The 16,314-nt window shown below is 52.3% G+C and overlaps 1 protein-coding gene across 3 annotated transcripts in view; it reads left to right on the plus strand.

The window, feature by feature from the left end:
- Positions 1–16,314, plus strand: part of bmpr1bb (bone morphogenetic protein receptor, type IBb) — a 51,133-nt gene that overhangs the window by 24,989 nt on the left and 9,830 nt on the right. For 2 of the 3 annotated variants that reach the window (XM_027003508.2, XM_027003509.2), the window contains one exon: positions 9,000–9,202. In XM_027003508.2, the coding sequence (XP_026859309.1) occupies positions 9,088–9,202 (115 nt within the window). In that variant the 5' untranslated portion in view covers positions 9,000–9,087. Of the gene's footprint in view, positions 1–8,999; positions 9,203–11,228; positions 11,599–16,314 lie in introns of those variants that run through there. The other variant, XM_027003510.2, reaches the window with a different exon arrangement.

The following is a 16,314-nucleotide window of genomic DNA, read 5'->3' on the forward strand; positions in this document are numbered from 1 at the left end:
GGCCGAGGGGAGTTTCTCACGGCATCCGTCGGAGATAAAAGAGTGCGTGAGCAGTATCAGATGTACCGCGGGGCAGGCCTGTGTACTAGCACATGCAGCTCCGGAACATTCCGGCCTGCTACTACAGCCTGGCTCAGGTTTGGGAGAGAGCCTTGCGTGCATCTGCGCATGCACATGTGCGCACACACACACTCACACACGCGGCTCATTTGTGCGGTCAAGGCTTATCTCTCCTGCATGATTCATTATCGTTGCGATATAGGCGGAGGTTTCTCAGTCTTGGAGAAGAGGCTTGTGATAAGGTGCAGAGACAGGTGTGTGCTCAGGTGAACAGTACCTAGTCTGCTATGAGTAAGCAACAGTGAACTTGGATCTCAATGCTCTCACATGCAGTCAACAGATGTAACATCTTTTCCTGATGTCTCCTGGATAATCTCATTCTCTCTCTCTCTGAGGTCTCTACTCTGGCCCCTTGGCTAAGGCTCCAAACACAGCTGGCCTCTCCCTACTGTACCTTTCTCTCCTCCACAGAGTGATATGTCAAAGGCCTGTCTCCCTGCAGGAAACCTGAGAGACTTAGCTACAAAACTTGGTTACCTTTGTGAGAGAGAGAGAGAGAGAGAGAGAGAGAGAGAGAGAGAGAGAGTGTGTGTGTGTGTGTGTGTGTGTCACTTCCTTTGGCCTGCAGAATGCATCAGGAACTCTGATATGTGTGTCTCAGGGCCCGACAAGGCCCTCTCACTCACTTCACAAGCGCACACATGTATCCATACACACACGCACACCTTCAACCCTCCGTGCTCCTGGTCTCTCTTGTGCAGCAGACTGTTTTGGCTGCATCGCCCCACTGTGCTGCTATATGAGCCCCAGACGAAAGCAGGAATAAAGATCACACGAAATATTAGCCACCGTGCCCTTGAAACATTACTGGTAGCACTGCCGTGATTATACCCAGTTTCCAGTACCCGATGCTAACGCTAGCATGCTGTGTGTGGGTGTGTGTATGTGTATGTGTGTGTGTGTGTGTGTGTGTGTGTGTGTGTGTGGTTGTGTGGTTGTGTGTCCACATATGGGGTGAACAGGGACTGGACTATATTTGGGAGGCCAACCACAGCTACACCTGCTGTGGGACTGGAATTGTGTCCCCTTATTGTGTTTGTGTGCTGACAGCAGGACTCCAGCTGGGACACGCACACACACACACACAGGCACAGACATGCCTTCAGTTCCACGCAGACATATTAATTAAAATTTGAATTAAAATGAGGGAGCATGAGCGGAACCCATGCGAACAGTACCACTGTTGTCTTGTCATCTCTCTGAAGCAGGCTCTCGGGGTTCAGCCGGTGAACGTACTTTAGCGCAATGTTAACGCAACGTTAAAGCAACAACGTTAGCGCTGTCCTGCACCGAAGGTATTTGTTACTGGGGGCTTTTGTCAACACAACCAAATCATCAGAACACTCCATCTGGGAAAGCCAGTACAGAGACTGCACACGAAACAGCCCAGTGTACACCAGAGCTCAGCGTGGACTAGTTTATTGGACAGAACTTGGCACGCTGTGGGTGCTCTACAGTTTGGTCTTGCGTGCGCTCTCCTTCCGAACTTTGTTCCTCTTCTGTTCGATTTGGCATCCTGCCATATCTGTGAAGGTCTCTGTTCCCGCCACAACGCGGTGGGACACTCCGTTCCGGTCCACTTGCCCGTTCGGCCTATGCTATTCTAATTGGGGAAAGCGGGGGGTGGTCGGTGTGGCCACCCGGTTGTGTAACGGGGACCTCGTTAGCGAGGCCTGTACGATCTCTTTGTCTCCGCGGTGTGAACTCGGGCCCTCCTGACGCCGGGCCCACCCGTACTGATCCCTGCTTTTATTGTAAGATGTGTGTAGGTTCTAGTTCACAACAACCCCAAAGCCCCAACGCTGACCCCTGACCCCTGTCACTCTGTCTGACCCCTGCTTCTGTCTGCCCTCAAACACTGTTCTTCATTTCTTTGTGTGCTGCTAGTGTTTGTTTGTTTGTTTGTTTTTCAAAATTAACATTGTGAAATCATTGAGTTTAACTTAAAATATTTTGGTTTAATGTTAGATTTTTTCTTTATTTTAAAATGCCTCGGAAAGTGATTGTTTATATTGTGGCGTACTTTTGTATGGCAGTGTGTTCAGTATATACTGGCCAGCTACAGTCGGCCTTAAAGTCTCTCAGGCTGTTATTTCGGAATGGCATGGAACTACATAAATGCATGTGACAGTCTGGCTTTGATCCTGTTGTGTGGCTTAGGCATGTCCTGCTGTATATCAGAGTTATGGATGTGTGTGTGTGTGTATGTATATGTATATGTGTGTGTGTGCGTGTCTGTATGAATGTAGGACTCCAAACAGGCCACTGGAGCACAGGTGTCCAGGGACAAGGACAGACCCAGCATAATGTTGCGGGGGTCAGTGTGGGGGTCAGCGTGGGGTTGGGGGACGGCTCAGTGACCCCTGCTTTCCTGGGCGTTCAAACCGCTCTTTAAAAAGGCCCTTGGGCACCACTGTCCTCGGATTATAAAGTGGACACTTCCAAACAATCCCTGCCTTAAAAGCTCCTGTCGATTTGGCAAGTCTCGCATGATTTATTTCACCTTAATTGCTATTTTTCCCATTCCTTTTTTAATATGAATGACACCCACCTGCTCCTGCCACAGGAATATAAATATTTATCAATTCCAGAGCTGTCTGTTAAATCCTTTGATTAATTAAACCTGATCAAAAATGGGACTTTGGCCAAAAGGAGTGGAAATTCTCCCTCTCTCACCTCTCTGTCTTGTGTCTACCATGCAGGCCCTCCGTGGGTGTGTGTGTGTGTGTGGGGGGGGGGGGGTTGATTGCTCAAGTGCTGTAATGATTCTTTTGCAATATTGTTTTACAAGAGTCTGAAACAAGAGCTGCTCTGTTTCTCCGTGAGGCAGGGCTCGGGACTGAAAGGTCTAGTGTGACGCGCGCTCCCTCTCTCTCTCTCTCTATCCATGCCGGGCCGGGCCACACTACACCATTAGCCCCTGAGACCTTCCCTGAGCCCAACTCACTTACAATATTTCACATTTACAGGAGCTAATTAGTCAGAGCAGACCTCAGAGCTCTCTCTCCCTCTCTCTCCCTCTCTCTCTCTCTCCCTCTCTCTCTCTCTCTCTCCCTCTCTCTCTCTCTCCCTCTCTCTCCCTCTCTCTCTCTCTCTCCCTCTCTCTCCCTCTCTCTCCCTCTCTCTCTCTCTCTCCCTCCCTCTCTCTCTCCCTCTCTCTCTCTCTCCCTCTCTCTCTCTCTCTCTCCCTCTCTCCCTCTCTCTCTCTCTCTACCTCTCTCTCTCTCTCTCTCTCTCTCTCTCTCCCTCTCTCTCCCCCTCACTTTCCCCTCTTTCTTTTCTTCTGTCTCCCCTACCAGAGGTATTAATACTCGCTGGCTGCTTGCTTGTGCTGTGAACCCCCCCGGTTTAGGTGTCAGACGTGTTTCTCTCTCTCTCTCCGTGATTCACTGTGTGGTCTTGTGATTTGGTTACCACACCACACAGACCCCTGGCTCTCCTGTCCAGTGGAAACAAGCGTTTCTGTCTGTATAAGGTACCTCTGGGTTCTGCACTGTGACAAGACTTCCTCCATGTAAGATATTACTGTGTGTGTGTGTGTGTGTGTGTGTGTTCACATCTCCAGCTCACTGTTAACGTGCACCTCGGACACCTATAAACAGTTTGAGGTGGAAACACTTGCGAGGTGCGAGGCGGCGTGGGGCAGAGTGTGGTGGGGCGAGGGAGGGGTGAGGGAGGGGCGAACACACACATTGCAGTGCATGGAAAGCAGACAGGACTGCTCGGTCAGGGCCCGACACCGACAAAGCACCCCTCTTATTAAACGGGGTGGGGGGGGGTTCTGCTCCAGCCCAGGTGGGCGGGGAGGGTCGCACACCAATGCTGTTCTTGGCTCCTGGCTCTGGTTGCCTTGACGATGGAAAATCACAGCACTCACTCTGGCTTGGGGCACCTCCATTCCAGCCAGAGGCTGGACGGTGGTGGTTTGCACGAGTGTGTGTGTGTGTGTGTGTGTGTGTGTGTGTGCGTACGCACGCAGGTGAAAGCTGAACATCCCCCTGAATCCACCTGGACTCAACCCATTTCACACGGAAACATGACCCACATATTACTGATGTAAGAGAGGAGCAGATCTGGGATCAGCTATGCTGGAGCAGGTGCTCCTGTGTTCTGTCTTCGTACCCTCGGGCCCCTTTATGTGTCCAAGAGCAGACAATGGCTCTAAAACAAATGCATCGGCTTGGTGTCAGGTGCTCACGAGGTCCAACCCGTGAGCCTCCGTCCCAGAGGTCCCTCGCCGTGCGGCGAAAGCTCAGGAACACTGGGAAAGCTCTGGAACGCAGGAAGCTTGTGAGAGACTGTCCAAGTGTGAGCCGCCCGGTGCTGTGATGCTTTGACATGGCTGGAATTGGCAGCTCATCTGAGAGAGTTTTTAATCAAATAGAATTTGGGTGATAAAAATAAAGTAGAATTTGTTTGCCATGAGTTGCTCGCGATTGAGCTCCCCTACTGATCAGAACTCCACCCAGAACGTCTGGTTGCACTGGACCAGTGATGAGATCCAGAGACGTTACGCTGAGGGCAGCTCTCTGAGGCGCGCTTCACCTTTCACTGGGGACAGAAGATCACAGTCCCAGACATCTTCTGCCCCCTCTACACACCCTGCCCTGTCTCTACAATACCCCCTCCCTCCACTCCAGCTGCTCCACCCGTCACGGCAGACTCCCCTCCAGATCAGACGGGAGGGGAACCGACCCCAGATGCCATGTCTCCCATCTCCCCGGCCGTGAGCCTTTATTGAACATGAGGGAACCTCATCAAAGGCTTCTTCAGGTATCTGCTCATGAATCGCCACTGCCCGTCACTGAAGACGGGCCCTGTATGCCTGGAGTCCAAGCAGGAAGCCTCTGTCGATTTCATGGCGCTTCAGTTGGAGTATTCGCCCTCGCGGAGGGCGTGGCTGTCCTTCAGACAGCAGCCACTGGGAGAAATAAAGCGTGGTAAAAGCACTCGGCAAATCGGGCAGGTCGTGACAACTTTCTTTTGACTCCCAGCACCTTTTACGGAGACAAGCGCGACAGTGTGTGTGTGTGTGTGTGTGTGTATGTGTGTTTCATTCTGTTTGTGTATGTGTGTATGTGTTTCATTCCCTTTTCGTACACACTAACGGGGTCACGTGGGGATTTGACAGCGCTAATGCGGAGCGTGCCCCCGTGGCTGAGACGCGGACAAGGCATTTCAACAAGCGTCACGTGCGCTGCCGGCCTTCAGGCATGTGCGCCAAGTAGCTGCGTGGGCTCACACACTCGCACTGAATTACGACCAGCAGATCTTTGTGCAAATCTTTATCGCCTGCCAAATCCAAAGATATATTATGTCTTTTCGACATGTGCGCGAGTGCGCCCTGCGTTTTAGTGTATGCTTGGTTTCGTAAACACTCCTAAACGTGTGTCACTTCTCTGCGGTCCTGGTGACACATGGCTGTTTGGCAGTTACTTGAACTGGTCCTTTCAAAACGCTTAAACGTTGCTCGACACGAGAGCGCAAGCGAGACTTCACTTGTTTGCCGACGCACTCAAAAACAAACAAGTTTTGCTTCCTGGCATTTGAGCAATGACACAATCCTGCATGGTTTGTTTTTTTGTTTTGTTTTTTAAACGTGCTGCTGTTTTATAAACCCATGATTGCCATGGCGAGGCGTGCTAACGGCGGTCCCTCGTTACGCCACGTTCGAGACAACACCTTCGCCAGAGAGCCAATGCTTTCTCTCCTCCATTTTGTCACTCCATTCTCCCACAGAGATCCTTGCTGTGACAATGTCTTATTCCTCTTTCTCTCGCTCTCTCTTTCTCTCTCTCTAAGACTGGCATTCTTTTGTGACTTCAAAGCCTCAGCGGTTGGGAGAATGCACTTTTGGCGTCCCATCGTGCAGGTTTTTGCATATTCATGAAGACCAGACCTCACTGCTGGGGAGTGGGCGGGGCTAAAAGAGGAACTGTAACATTGAGCTTTCTCCAGGCGCAGTGGGGGGGGTCACGGAGGAATTACACATCGCTCAAAGCTGAGGTTTTCCCCTTTACCGACCTGTATTTTTTTTTCCTCCATATTTATTAGATATTTATTTATTGCAGTTTACATGAAATGGGTCGATCATGTGCGTTCGTGTGCTCCGGTACCAACACCGCAGTGTACGAGGGCTGACGTTTAATTCTGCAGCCCACGTCACAAAAATTCTGGTCACTTGCTAAATGTGGGTCCTGCCAAAACCAGAATCAATTGAATGTAAAAATTCTCCGATTGCAGGCAAAGTTATTTTGCGAAGCTTCGTTTAGAGACCAGTGATCCTGCATCTGGAGGTCTGGGAGATGAGCTGTGTTTAATCGTCCTGCCAGGCTATCTCTGTCGCCACGGTCACCTGACGGCTCTCCGGCCCTGTCCGGCGCGGTCCGAGGAGGCCGTGGAGCTGGAGGTGCTGAGTGGGGCGTGCGGAGGCGGAGGCCCCGTCGATGATCTCAGACCTCCGGGCAGTGGGATCCCAGTCAGCTTTCCCACCTGCGTGCAGCTGTTCGGCTCAAGGAAGCGGATGGCTTTCACACACGACTCTGGGATTGAGCCCTTAAACCCTAAACCCCCCTCCCACAATACCCCCACCCCCAGACAAACCAGCCGCCAAAAAGAAAAATCCCCCCCCGCCCCCCTGCCGGATTTTCGGAGTCCCCAGGGTCAACGCTGCCGTGAGGCGGAACATTGCTCATGGCGTGCATTCCGTCAGCGGCCATTGTAACTTTAGAATCCCTGCCTCCACTCCAGCCCTGCTGTCCCTCTTTGTTTTTCGGTTGGATTGGGAATTTTGCGCTTGTCCCACTGATTTTCCCTGAGTGCGATGGAGCAGGAGACGTGGGTGAACCCCCCCCCCCCCTCCGCTCACCAGGGTGCAGGTTAGCCCATTTCTCCCCTAGATGAGTTTTATCGGGCCTTGCTGTGTTGTTTGGCCAAGCTTTGATGGGTTATTGCGTTTCCACGGTGATAAAACCACCGATGTGCAGAGCAGAGGCTGGAAACCTGGCCCGGAACTCCAGGGATTCCCGAAGATCGCATGCTCCTCCTCTACTCCTCTCCACCCTGCCCCGCCGCCTTCCGTACGAGCCGCCTGTCACAGGCGTATAAATGCTCATGCTCGTGCTGAGCTGTGTCACTTCCGCCTGTTTGGCCTCCACATGGAACAGCACTCCCTCCCTCCCTCTCTCTCTCTCTCTCTCTCTCTCTCTCTCTCTCTCTCTCTCTCTCTCCCACTCTCTCTCTCCCTCTCCCCCCCCCTCTCTCCCCCCCTCTCTCCCCCCCCCCCTCTCTCTCTCTTTGTATTTCTATCTCTCCCCCTTCTGCTTTCTTTCCCCCTCTCTCCATCTTCCACACACAACAAGCTCTTCACTCACACGCCTCAAAGGGCTCCACAGAGCACCATGGCCCAAGAAGAGAGCGAGCTGTGGGCGGGCAGAGGTCGGGGTGCGTGGGGGTCAGGGCCGTGGGGCACCCAGCAGGCGGGAGATGGGGAGAAAGGCCAAGCGATTCATCTCCACGCCGAGGTTCGTCTCCCTTTGAATCGACTTGATCGATGAGTCCCGGTCCAACGGAGAGGAGAGCTGAAAGCCAGCAGAGTCGGGAGAGGAGGCGCAGCCGTACCTGAGCCGTGTCCGCCGCTCGGCTCCTCTGTCACAGGGCAGATCTGTCTTCCTACTTTCTCTCCCTTGCTCTGTCTTGGTCTTCTCGCCTTCGCGCCCGACATAAACGTTTCCTTCGGACTTCACACTGGGTAACAGAGTGTCGTAACGTGTGCGCGCGCGCGCGCGCGTGTGTGTGCAGTTTAAAAGAGCGGGGCGTGTTTGAAGCGGGGGCGACATGCTCGGTCGCTGGGTACGCCCTCGGGCGTTCGCGGCCCCAGTGCTCCGGCGATGCCCATCTCCCGCACGGCCAAGAGGAGAGTGCCAATCCAATTACCCCCCATGCGAAGCGCAGGCATGGCCAGCTTGATGTAATCTCTGTAATAGCCTGCCTAAGCCGCTTAACTTGTAACTCGCAGAAAGTCTTTTGCTGTGGGAATGGGGTGGGTGGGTGGGTGGGTGGGGGGAGTTTACTTGGGAGATTAGAGGTGGGAGGGGCGGGGCTACGGAGGTGAGGCTTAGAGTCACCTGATGTGTGAATGCCTCTTGTCATGCGCGGTTTTCCACCGGCGTTTGTTTTCACTGGCTGCTTTGTGTGCTGTAACTGGGCCATAATGACCTGTCACTCAGATGTCAGCACCCTGAAGAGCTGAGGGGGGAATCCTTAAAGCAGTGCACAAAAAGGCCCCCCCCCCCACCGCCGGGGCTTGTGGGTCTGCTGCCGACACCTATGTCGCCTCAGACAAGCGTGCTGCGGTGACTTTGAGGCGCTCGAGAGCCGAGTGTGTGGTGGCGACATTTCCACGGTGGCCTCGTGAGCCCTGTCCCTCTCTCTCTCTCTCTCTCTCTCTCTCTCTCCATCCATCCCTCTCTCCCTCTCTCTCTCCATTCGTGTTTGGGCCTGTCTTTAGGGGTCAGAGTAGCCGCCACATTCTCTCCCCCATCTCAGAGCTCGGCCCTCCTTCCTTGTGTGCGAGCGGGCCGGAGGGCTCCAGCCGAGCGGGGGGTGGGGGTGGTGGGTTGAGCTCAGCTGCGGGGATCTGCTGCTTCTTTTATAGTCCACCCCCCCCACCCGCGAGAGTGGGACGGCCCAAACACACAGGCGACACTGCAAGCGTGTGTGTGTGTGTGTGTGTGTGTGTGTGTGTGTGTGCACGCGCGTGTGTGCGTGACTGTGAAAGAGTGAGCAACTGAGTAACACCCTCTCTCCTCCTCCTCCTGTTTCTCTCTCTCTCTCTCTCTCTCTCTCTCTCTTTCTCTCTCTCCTCTCATCCCGGCCAGGCCGTCGGCGTGGAGTAGCAGTGGAGTCATTGCGGTGTGCGCGTGTGGCGGGCAGCGTTTTCGGTGGCTGGCAGGCGCACACACACTCATGGCCCGCTCTCTCGGGCCACGGGGCCGCGGGACGCCGTCTCCGTTGGACCGAGGCCACGGGACCCTGTTACCGCTGCTCCTGTTGGCCCTAAGTGCTCTGGACTCTGCTCACGGTGAGTACCACCAGCAGCTGGCCGCCTCGAACGCCGTGCCTCGCCTCAGCTACCGGGCTTGTCAGGAAGAGGCGCTCAGGGCTCTGGAAGTCAAGGCTATTTTTGCATGCTGGTATTTATGTGGGCAAAGCTGTTATGATCGAAGTATTTAACTTGTGACTGTTAGCACAACACCAACAACCCCCCAACCCCCTCCTGTGTCAGACAGACGCCAAACTTGTATCCCTGTGATTGTCTGATAAACAGAACATAAGTTTATACTGGTGGCTGTGTATGTTTCCAATACACTCAATGTCTCAGCAACTCAGCGGATAAAAATGGATAATAGATTATAAAAACATTGTCGTTTAAGTTTAATATAAATAATAAACAACTGACTAAAAAATACATTGTTGGATTTTTTTTTTTTTTTTTTTAAAAAAGAGAAGACTCTGTATGGTTGTCGGGGTTACAAGGCCTCCATGTCGGGCGGTGGATGTTGGCGGGGCTGTGTATTGCTGTGTTTTGCTGTGAGTCGTTTTGACTTGCTGGTGTGGCATTTGGCATAACCTTTGAAGCGTGCCCAGAACCCGTCAGTTGTCAGACACTTGTGAAACACACAGTTGGGCGCCGAGTAGTAAAAGTCTGTTGTCCTCCTGAAGATACCCCCCCACACACACCCTGCCCCGCCCCGCTCCGCATGCCCACGGCACACGCCGCCACATACATTCCTCGCCGCCGAACAGAAATGCAGGCCGTTGAGCGTCGGACCTACACCACGGCTGGTGGAGACCTTCGGGCCGGAGCAGGCCAGACTGGGCCGGAGCAGCTGCTTCTGCTGTGGAAGCGAACCCCAAATCAGAGAGTGAAAAATGAATCTGTGAAGCGGCGTCACCGCTAAATGTGGTTGCTTGGCCTCCTTGACGTTAATGTGCGTTTGCAGCTGATGGTGTTTGTGGGGGATATTTTCTTGCATGAAGAGGTGAAATGTCTGATAGCGTGTGACTGGAATGGGGACAATACTGTCGTGCAGCTTTGGTTTTTGAGGTGGCCAATCCAGGCTTGGTATCATAAGTTATAGTTCCATTTCCTGTGGCTTTGTGGGTCGCAAGTTCGAGTGTCATTCTGGTCTGCAGCTTTGCTTTGTTTGTTTTTAAACTTAAAATTTCTCATGTTGAGTGTTGCATGAATATTCCACTGATGCCAAATGATTGCGTTTGATCGTATCGACTTGCTATGTGGGTCTGGCCAGTGTGTCTCTAATCTGTAAAAAAAAAAAAAAAACAAAAAAAAAAAACAACTTGCGTTGTTAAAAGGAATTTATCACATTTTTGCCCCTGAGTGGTTCAGTATTAAACAGAAAGCAAATCAGAGGCTGTTATGGTTTGTGTCACGGTGCTGAACGTTGCGTCTAATGGAAAGTGCCTCTCCGCGTTCTCTTACAGTTTGTTACATCATGGCGGTATCTGTCTGACCTCCACAGTGGTGGCTAACTGTGCACGTAGACTGCAATCATGCATTTGAGTTATTTTCCGCTTGGCACGCTGATAGGAGATCGATGCCAGCAGTGTTTTAGCCAGCGGCTAAAGGGCGATGATAAGTGCAGACATGAACAGTGAACGTTTGTGCCCAAACTCACACGTTTTTTTAGTGTGTGTGTGTGTGTGTGTGTGTGTGTGTGTCTGCCAATCTCTGCCTTGGTCTCCATGCTTGAGAAGTCTTAATCTCGCCTGTCATGCACTTGTTGCTGGTCTGTGGTGTCATTCAGGCGGCCGGTCGGGTACAGGCCAAGACGCGGGGTGTCAGGCTCGGGGAATGCGTCTCCGTGCAACTCCGTGTGTTGCCGTGAGCTCTCTCTCTTTCTCTCCCTCTCTACACCAGGCAGAACCGGCACACCAGCTGCAGTTCGTTGAGCAGATCGGGCCGTGGGCCGCTGTCGCCAACTGAAACGCCTCCTTTATTCCAGAGAGGGCAGGAGATGCGTGGGCCAGGGGTCACTGACTCACCTTGGCTTTACGGACTACACACAGATGCCTTTATCATTACTTACCATGATGGACCAGTTCAGGTTTAGTCATCTGTTTTCTTTATTTAAGCCTTCAGTGTGATACATTACAGGGTCTTTTTCTCACCACTGAACCTCTATCAGTCTGTGGGACGCTGCCATCTTTTCGTTACCACGCCACTAAAACTGGCCATTTTCATGTCGTAGTATGGTGTTCGTGTGTTGCTCACTAAGACGTCTTCTGTGCACCGTGCGTACATGGCTCGGCCGGGAGCATAGCAGACGTCGGTGTGGAGACTCGGCCGTGGGAGCAAGGCCGGCTCCGCACCGTTATCTCCTCACGACCTTCAGGGAGGGAATGTGGGTTCTGCTGACTCCCCAAGGAGACCACACTCCCCACTGAGTCCTCAAGGTGACATTCTTTTGTGTGTGTGTGTGTGTGTGTGTGTGTGTGTGTGTGTGTGTGTGTGTGTGTGTGTGGGGCTGACTAGTTGTTTGTCTTTCTATGTCTGTTTGTGTGCCTGCATTAGTATGGGATTGTGTGTGTATCAGCGTTTGTAAAGTGTAGAGAGAGAGAGAGAGAGTGTGTGTGTGTGTGTGTGTGTGTGTGTGTGTGTGTGTGTGTGGGCGGAATTAGTAAAGATACTAACTCAAAGCAAGTTGTTGACAGCTGCTCTCTCCGGTAGTTTGGCATGTCAACATGTAACAGTTCCTGTTTTGAGAAGAGACTGTGATATATACTGCTTATAACCCTGCACGCTTTACTGTACACTGCGACACGTTACCAGGGAAACTCATAGGCAGCGGGCTAGCAGGAGGAGGGGGGGGGTACATTACAGTAGCACACTCCATTAGTACACTGGAGTAGTACACAGCACTAGTAGTATGTTGCACTAGTACACTACATTAGTACACCACAGTAGTACACGGCATTAGTATGCTGCAGTAGTACACTACATTAGTATGCTGCAGTAGTACACTACATTAGTATACTGCAGTAGTACACTACATTAGTATACTGCAGTAGTACACTGCAGTAGCACACAACACTAGTATTCTGCAGTAGTATGCTAGGTCAGTACGCTACACTAGTACACTGCATTGGTACACTGGACTAGTACACTACACTAGTACACTGCATTGGTACGCTGGACTAGCACACTACACTAGTACACTGCATTGGTACACTACACTAGTACACTGCATTGGTACACTGGACTAGTACACTACACTAGTACACTGCATTGGTACGCTGGACTAGTACACTACACTAGTACACTGCATTGGTACACTACACTAGTACACTGCATTGGTACACTACACTAGTACACTGCATTGGTACACTACACTAGTACACTGCATTGGTACACTGGAGTAGTACACTACACTAGTATACTACATTAGTACACTACACTAGTACACTACACTAGTACACTGGAGTAGTACACTACACTAGTACACTGGAGTAGTACACTACACTAGTATGCTACATTAGTACACTACACTAGTACACTACACTAGTACACTACACTAGTACACTGCATTGGTACACTACACTAGTACGCTACATTAGTACACTGGAGTAGTACACTACACTAGTATACTACATTAGTACACTACATTAGTACGCTACATTAGTACACTGGAGTAGTACACTACACTAGTACACTACATTAGTACACTGTAGTAGTACACTACACTAGTATACTACATTAGTACACTACACTAGTACGCTACATTAGTACACTGGAGTAGTACACTACACTAGTACACTACACTAGTATACTACACTAGTACACTACACTAGTATACTACACTAGTACACTACACTAGTACACTGGTGCAAGTGTCCACCTTTTCCACAGCATCAAGAATCAAGAGTGTGTGGGGTGGGCAAAGGGGAGTGTGTGTGTGTGTGTGTGTGTGTGTGTGTGTGTGTGTGTGTGTGTGTGTGTGTATGCGTGTGCGTGTGTGTGTAAAGAGTGTTTTGGGGGGCTGGGGCTTGCTCCAGCCGAACCGGATGGTCAGCTTCCTCACAGGATGCGGATCAGATTCCCACAAGCAGAACCTGATCTGGCCAACACTCGGATGTGGTGCTCCGGCATTGGCCCTGCGAGAGGGGCCCCTGCGTCCCCTCCACCAGGAGAGTGGGGGGTGGGGTATAGTGGGGGGGGCTTCCCTCAATCTGACACCTTCATTACCACGAAAGCTCAGATAATTATGGCTGTAATGGCAGCTGAGGTGTTGGAGGCTGCGTGTGTAAACGCAGGAGCTCCGAGCGGTGGGTTTGTTACGAGAGGTTCGTTACGTTTAATACGTTTGTTGAGAAAAGTAGGGGAAAAAAGACCTCTAATTACTGCCTCCCGACGAGGCACGAGCTGAAAGCACGTAAACATTTGCGCAGCGCCGCCCGCAAACGCGACATTTGAATCGACCAACATAAACAGCGGCGGGAAAGACCGGTGCAGTGAAGTTATCGAGGCTGAAATGTTTGAATAATACAAGTTACGTAAGCGGCTGCTGCCAGGACCGCCAGAAACCTCACACACATGCGCACATGACAGACAAGGAGCAGGTGTGGGACTTTGGGAAGCAAGCAGCTTTCTCTGGGATCCCTCCAGCAGTGTGTGTGTGTGTGTGTGTGAGAGAGCGAGGAAGATGGATGGAGAGAGTGAGGGAGGGGAGTGGTTGCGGCTACAGATGAAGGTGTAGAGGCGGGGGGGTCTCCCACAGTCCTCTCTGTGCCTAAACATGGCGTGGAAGAACAAGAGCATGGAGGCTGGGCCAGGGGGAAGGGGCGGGGCTAGCAGCCCCTAACACGCCTCCTCACATGCCTCTGTGCCGGTCCGTTAGAACAGGACGGGTATTTTTTTCTTATTTGTCATGTGAGCTCACAACAGAATTCCAACAGCTCGAATATCAGACCACGAGCGTGTGGCCCGAGATTGATGGGCTGGCCTTTGTTGTCCGGGCAACAGTGAACTGGGAAGCATTAGAATGATATTGTGGCATGTGTGCGGTCTGTATTTTTGGTGGGGTGAATCATTTGTCATTAGACCACATGTCAGTATGTACGCTTTCCCCGTGTGCTCTCAGGAAGGTTACCCATCAACAGCACTTGTCCGTCTATCCTAAATGTCCGAGATGTCCGCTCAGATGCGTTAGACCGCATGGTTTTGGATACAGTGGCCTTTGTTTTGGAGCAGGGAATAAACACAAGGACATTATCCTGTGCGCCGCGGTATCCCAGGAGCAGATCTGAACAGGTTCAGGTGTCAGAGACGTGTCAAAGGGACTGGAGAGGGGTGATCACAGGACCAGCACATGATCTAGAGAAGGATGATCTTGTCACATCCTGCAGTGGAATCAGATACGTTGGGTTGAGAACAGTCCTGTAGGGTCATTCAGGGAGAGACAGAAGAACAGATGGATGAGAAGGGACCCCTTCCATCCAGGAGCCTTTGGTCACGCCAGCCGGGGGGGCCCAGCCCAGGGGCACCTAGCCCAGAGGGGCCCAGCCCAGGGGCACCTAGCCCAGAGGGGCCCAGCCCTGGGGCACCTAGCCCAGAGGGGCCCAGCCCTGGGGCACCTAGCCCAGAGGGGCCCAGCCCTGGGGCACCTAGCCCAGGGGGGCCCAGCCCTGGGGCACCTAGCCCAGAGGGGCCCAGCCCTGGGGCACCTAGCCCAGAGGGGCCCAGCCCTGGGGCCAGATGAAGGCAGCGAATGCGGAACAAATCGGTGGCACTCTCCATCATCTCAGACGGCGGCACCCAGGGGTGACGGGGGCTGTGTGGAGGACGTTGGACTGTCTGGGACGAGGGGAACTCACTGGTTAAGGACCTCCACTTGTAATCAGAAGGTTCTCGGTTCAAGCTCCACCACTGCCAAGTTGCCACTTGGCAAGACACTTTAACCCTCAATTGCTCAAATTGTATTCAGTCATGATTGTAAGTCGCTTTGGATCAAAAGCGTCAGCTAAATGCTGGTAATGTGACTGCGCTGGCGAGCCCCTCCTGCCCGTGGGTGAGGTGGGTTGGCACAGAGCTGCCCACTCCAGACGTGGCACATGGCAGTTAGCACCTAATCTGACTCTGGCGTCTTTGGGTGTAACCGCCCTGCTGTGAACAGAAAAGTCGCAGCTTTGCGACGGTTGTGATGTGGTTTCTCTCCAGCTCTCAAATCTGGCGAGCGAGTGTTACTGTTGCACCCACTGGATCTGTCTGTGGTTCAGAGAGGGGTAAAGCCTACCAGAGAGGGGCAAAACAGAGGGGGAAAACCTCCCAGAGGGGGTAAAGCCTACCAGAGAGGGCTAAAACAGACGGTATGAACTGGGTATGAACGCTGGGAGCTGACACACTGATGGAGTCTGCACGTCACTGTCGCGTCTGTTGCTTTTCCTTTACTGCGTGTGTGTGCGTGCGTGCGTGCGTGTGTGTGCGTGTGTGTGCGCGTGCGTGCGTGCGTGTGTGCCTGCGCGTGCGTGCGTGTGTGCGTGTGCTTGTGTGTTGATTCAGTGGGAAGTTTACCCAAAGATAGAATAGGGGCCAGTTTTCCAAGGGTCTACAGACCCGTGGCTGCTCTCTACTTCCGTCCAGGTGAAGACAGAGCAGCTTATAGAGCTGGGCTGACTGGGCAGAGCGGGGCAGGATGAGGCGGGGCAGGGCAGAGCGGGGCAGGTGGTCTTAAAGAGGCTCTTCTGTGGTGAAAGAGACGTGTTTTGCTTTGTGCTGTTTAACCGCAGGACTAATGATGTAGACTTGCCCTGAGGGTTTCTGCTAAATCCAGCCAAGCATGCAGCTCTCTCTCTCTCTGTCTCTCTCTCTCTCTCTCCCTCTCACTACCTCCCCTCTCTCCATTTCTCTCCCCCCCCCTCTCTCTCTCTCTCTCTCTCTTACTACCTCCCTCTATCTCCTTCTTTCCCTCTCTTTAATCTCTTCCTCTTTCTATCTCCCTTTTTAAAATTTAAGCTATGGTGAAGGGATGTTACAGAACCTCTTGATCGATATTTGACAAATTAGAGTGAGAGAGAGAGAAAGGCCTTCTGTTACATGTATAAAATGGCTGCATTTGGCGGCGCAGGAGTGTATGTGAGACCCCGGCTGTGTTTACGTCTTCTGAGGTCTTTAAA

The sequence above is a fragment of the Electrophorus electricus genome, chromosome 17 (genome assembly GCF_013358815.1).
Source record: "Electrophorus electricus isolate fEleEle1 chromosome 17, fEleEle1.pri, whole genome shotgun sequence".
Classification (NCBI taxonomy): domain Eukaryota; kingdom Metazoa; phylum Chordata; class Actinopteri; order Gymnotiformes; family Gymnotidae; genus Electrophorus; species Electrophorus electricus.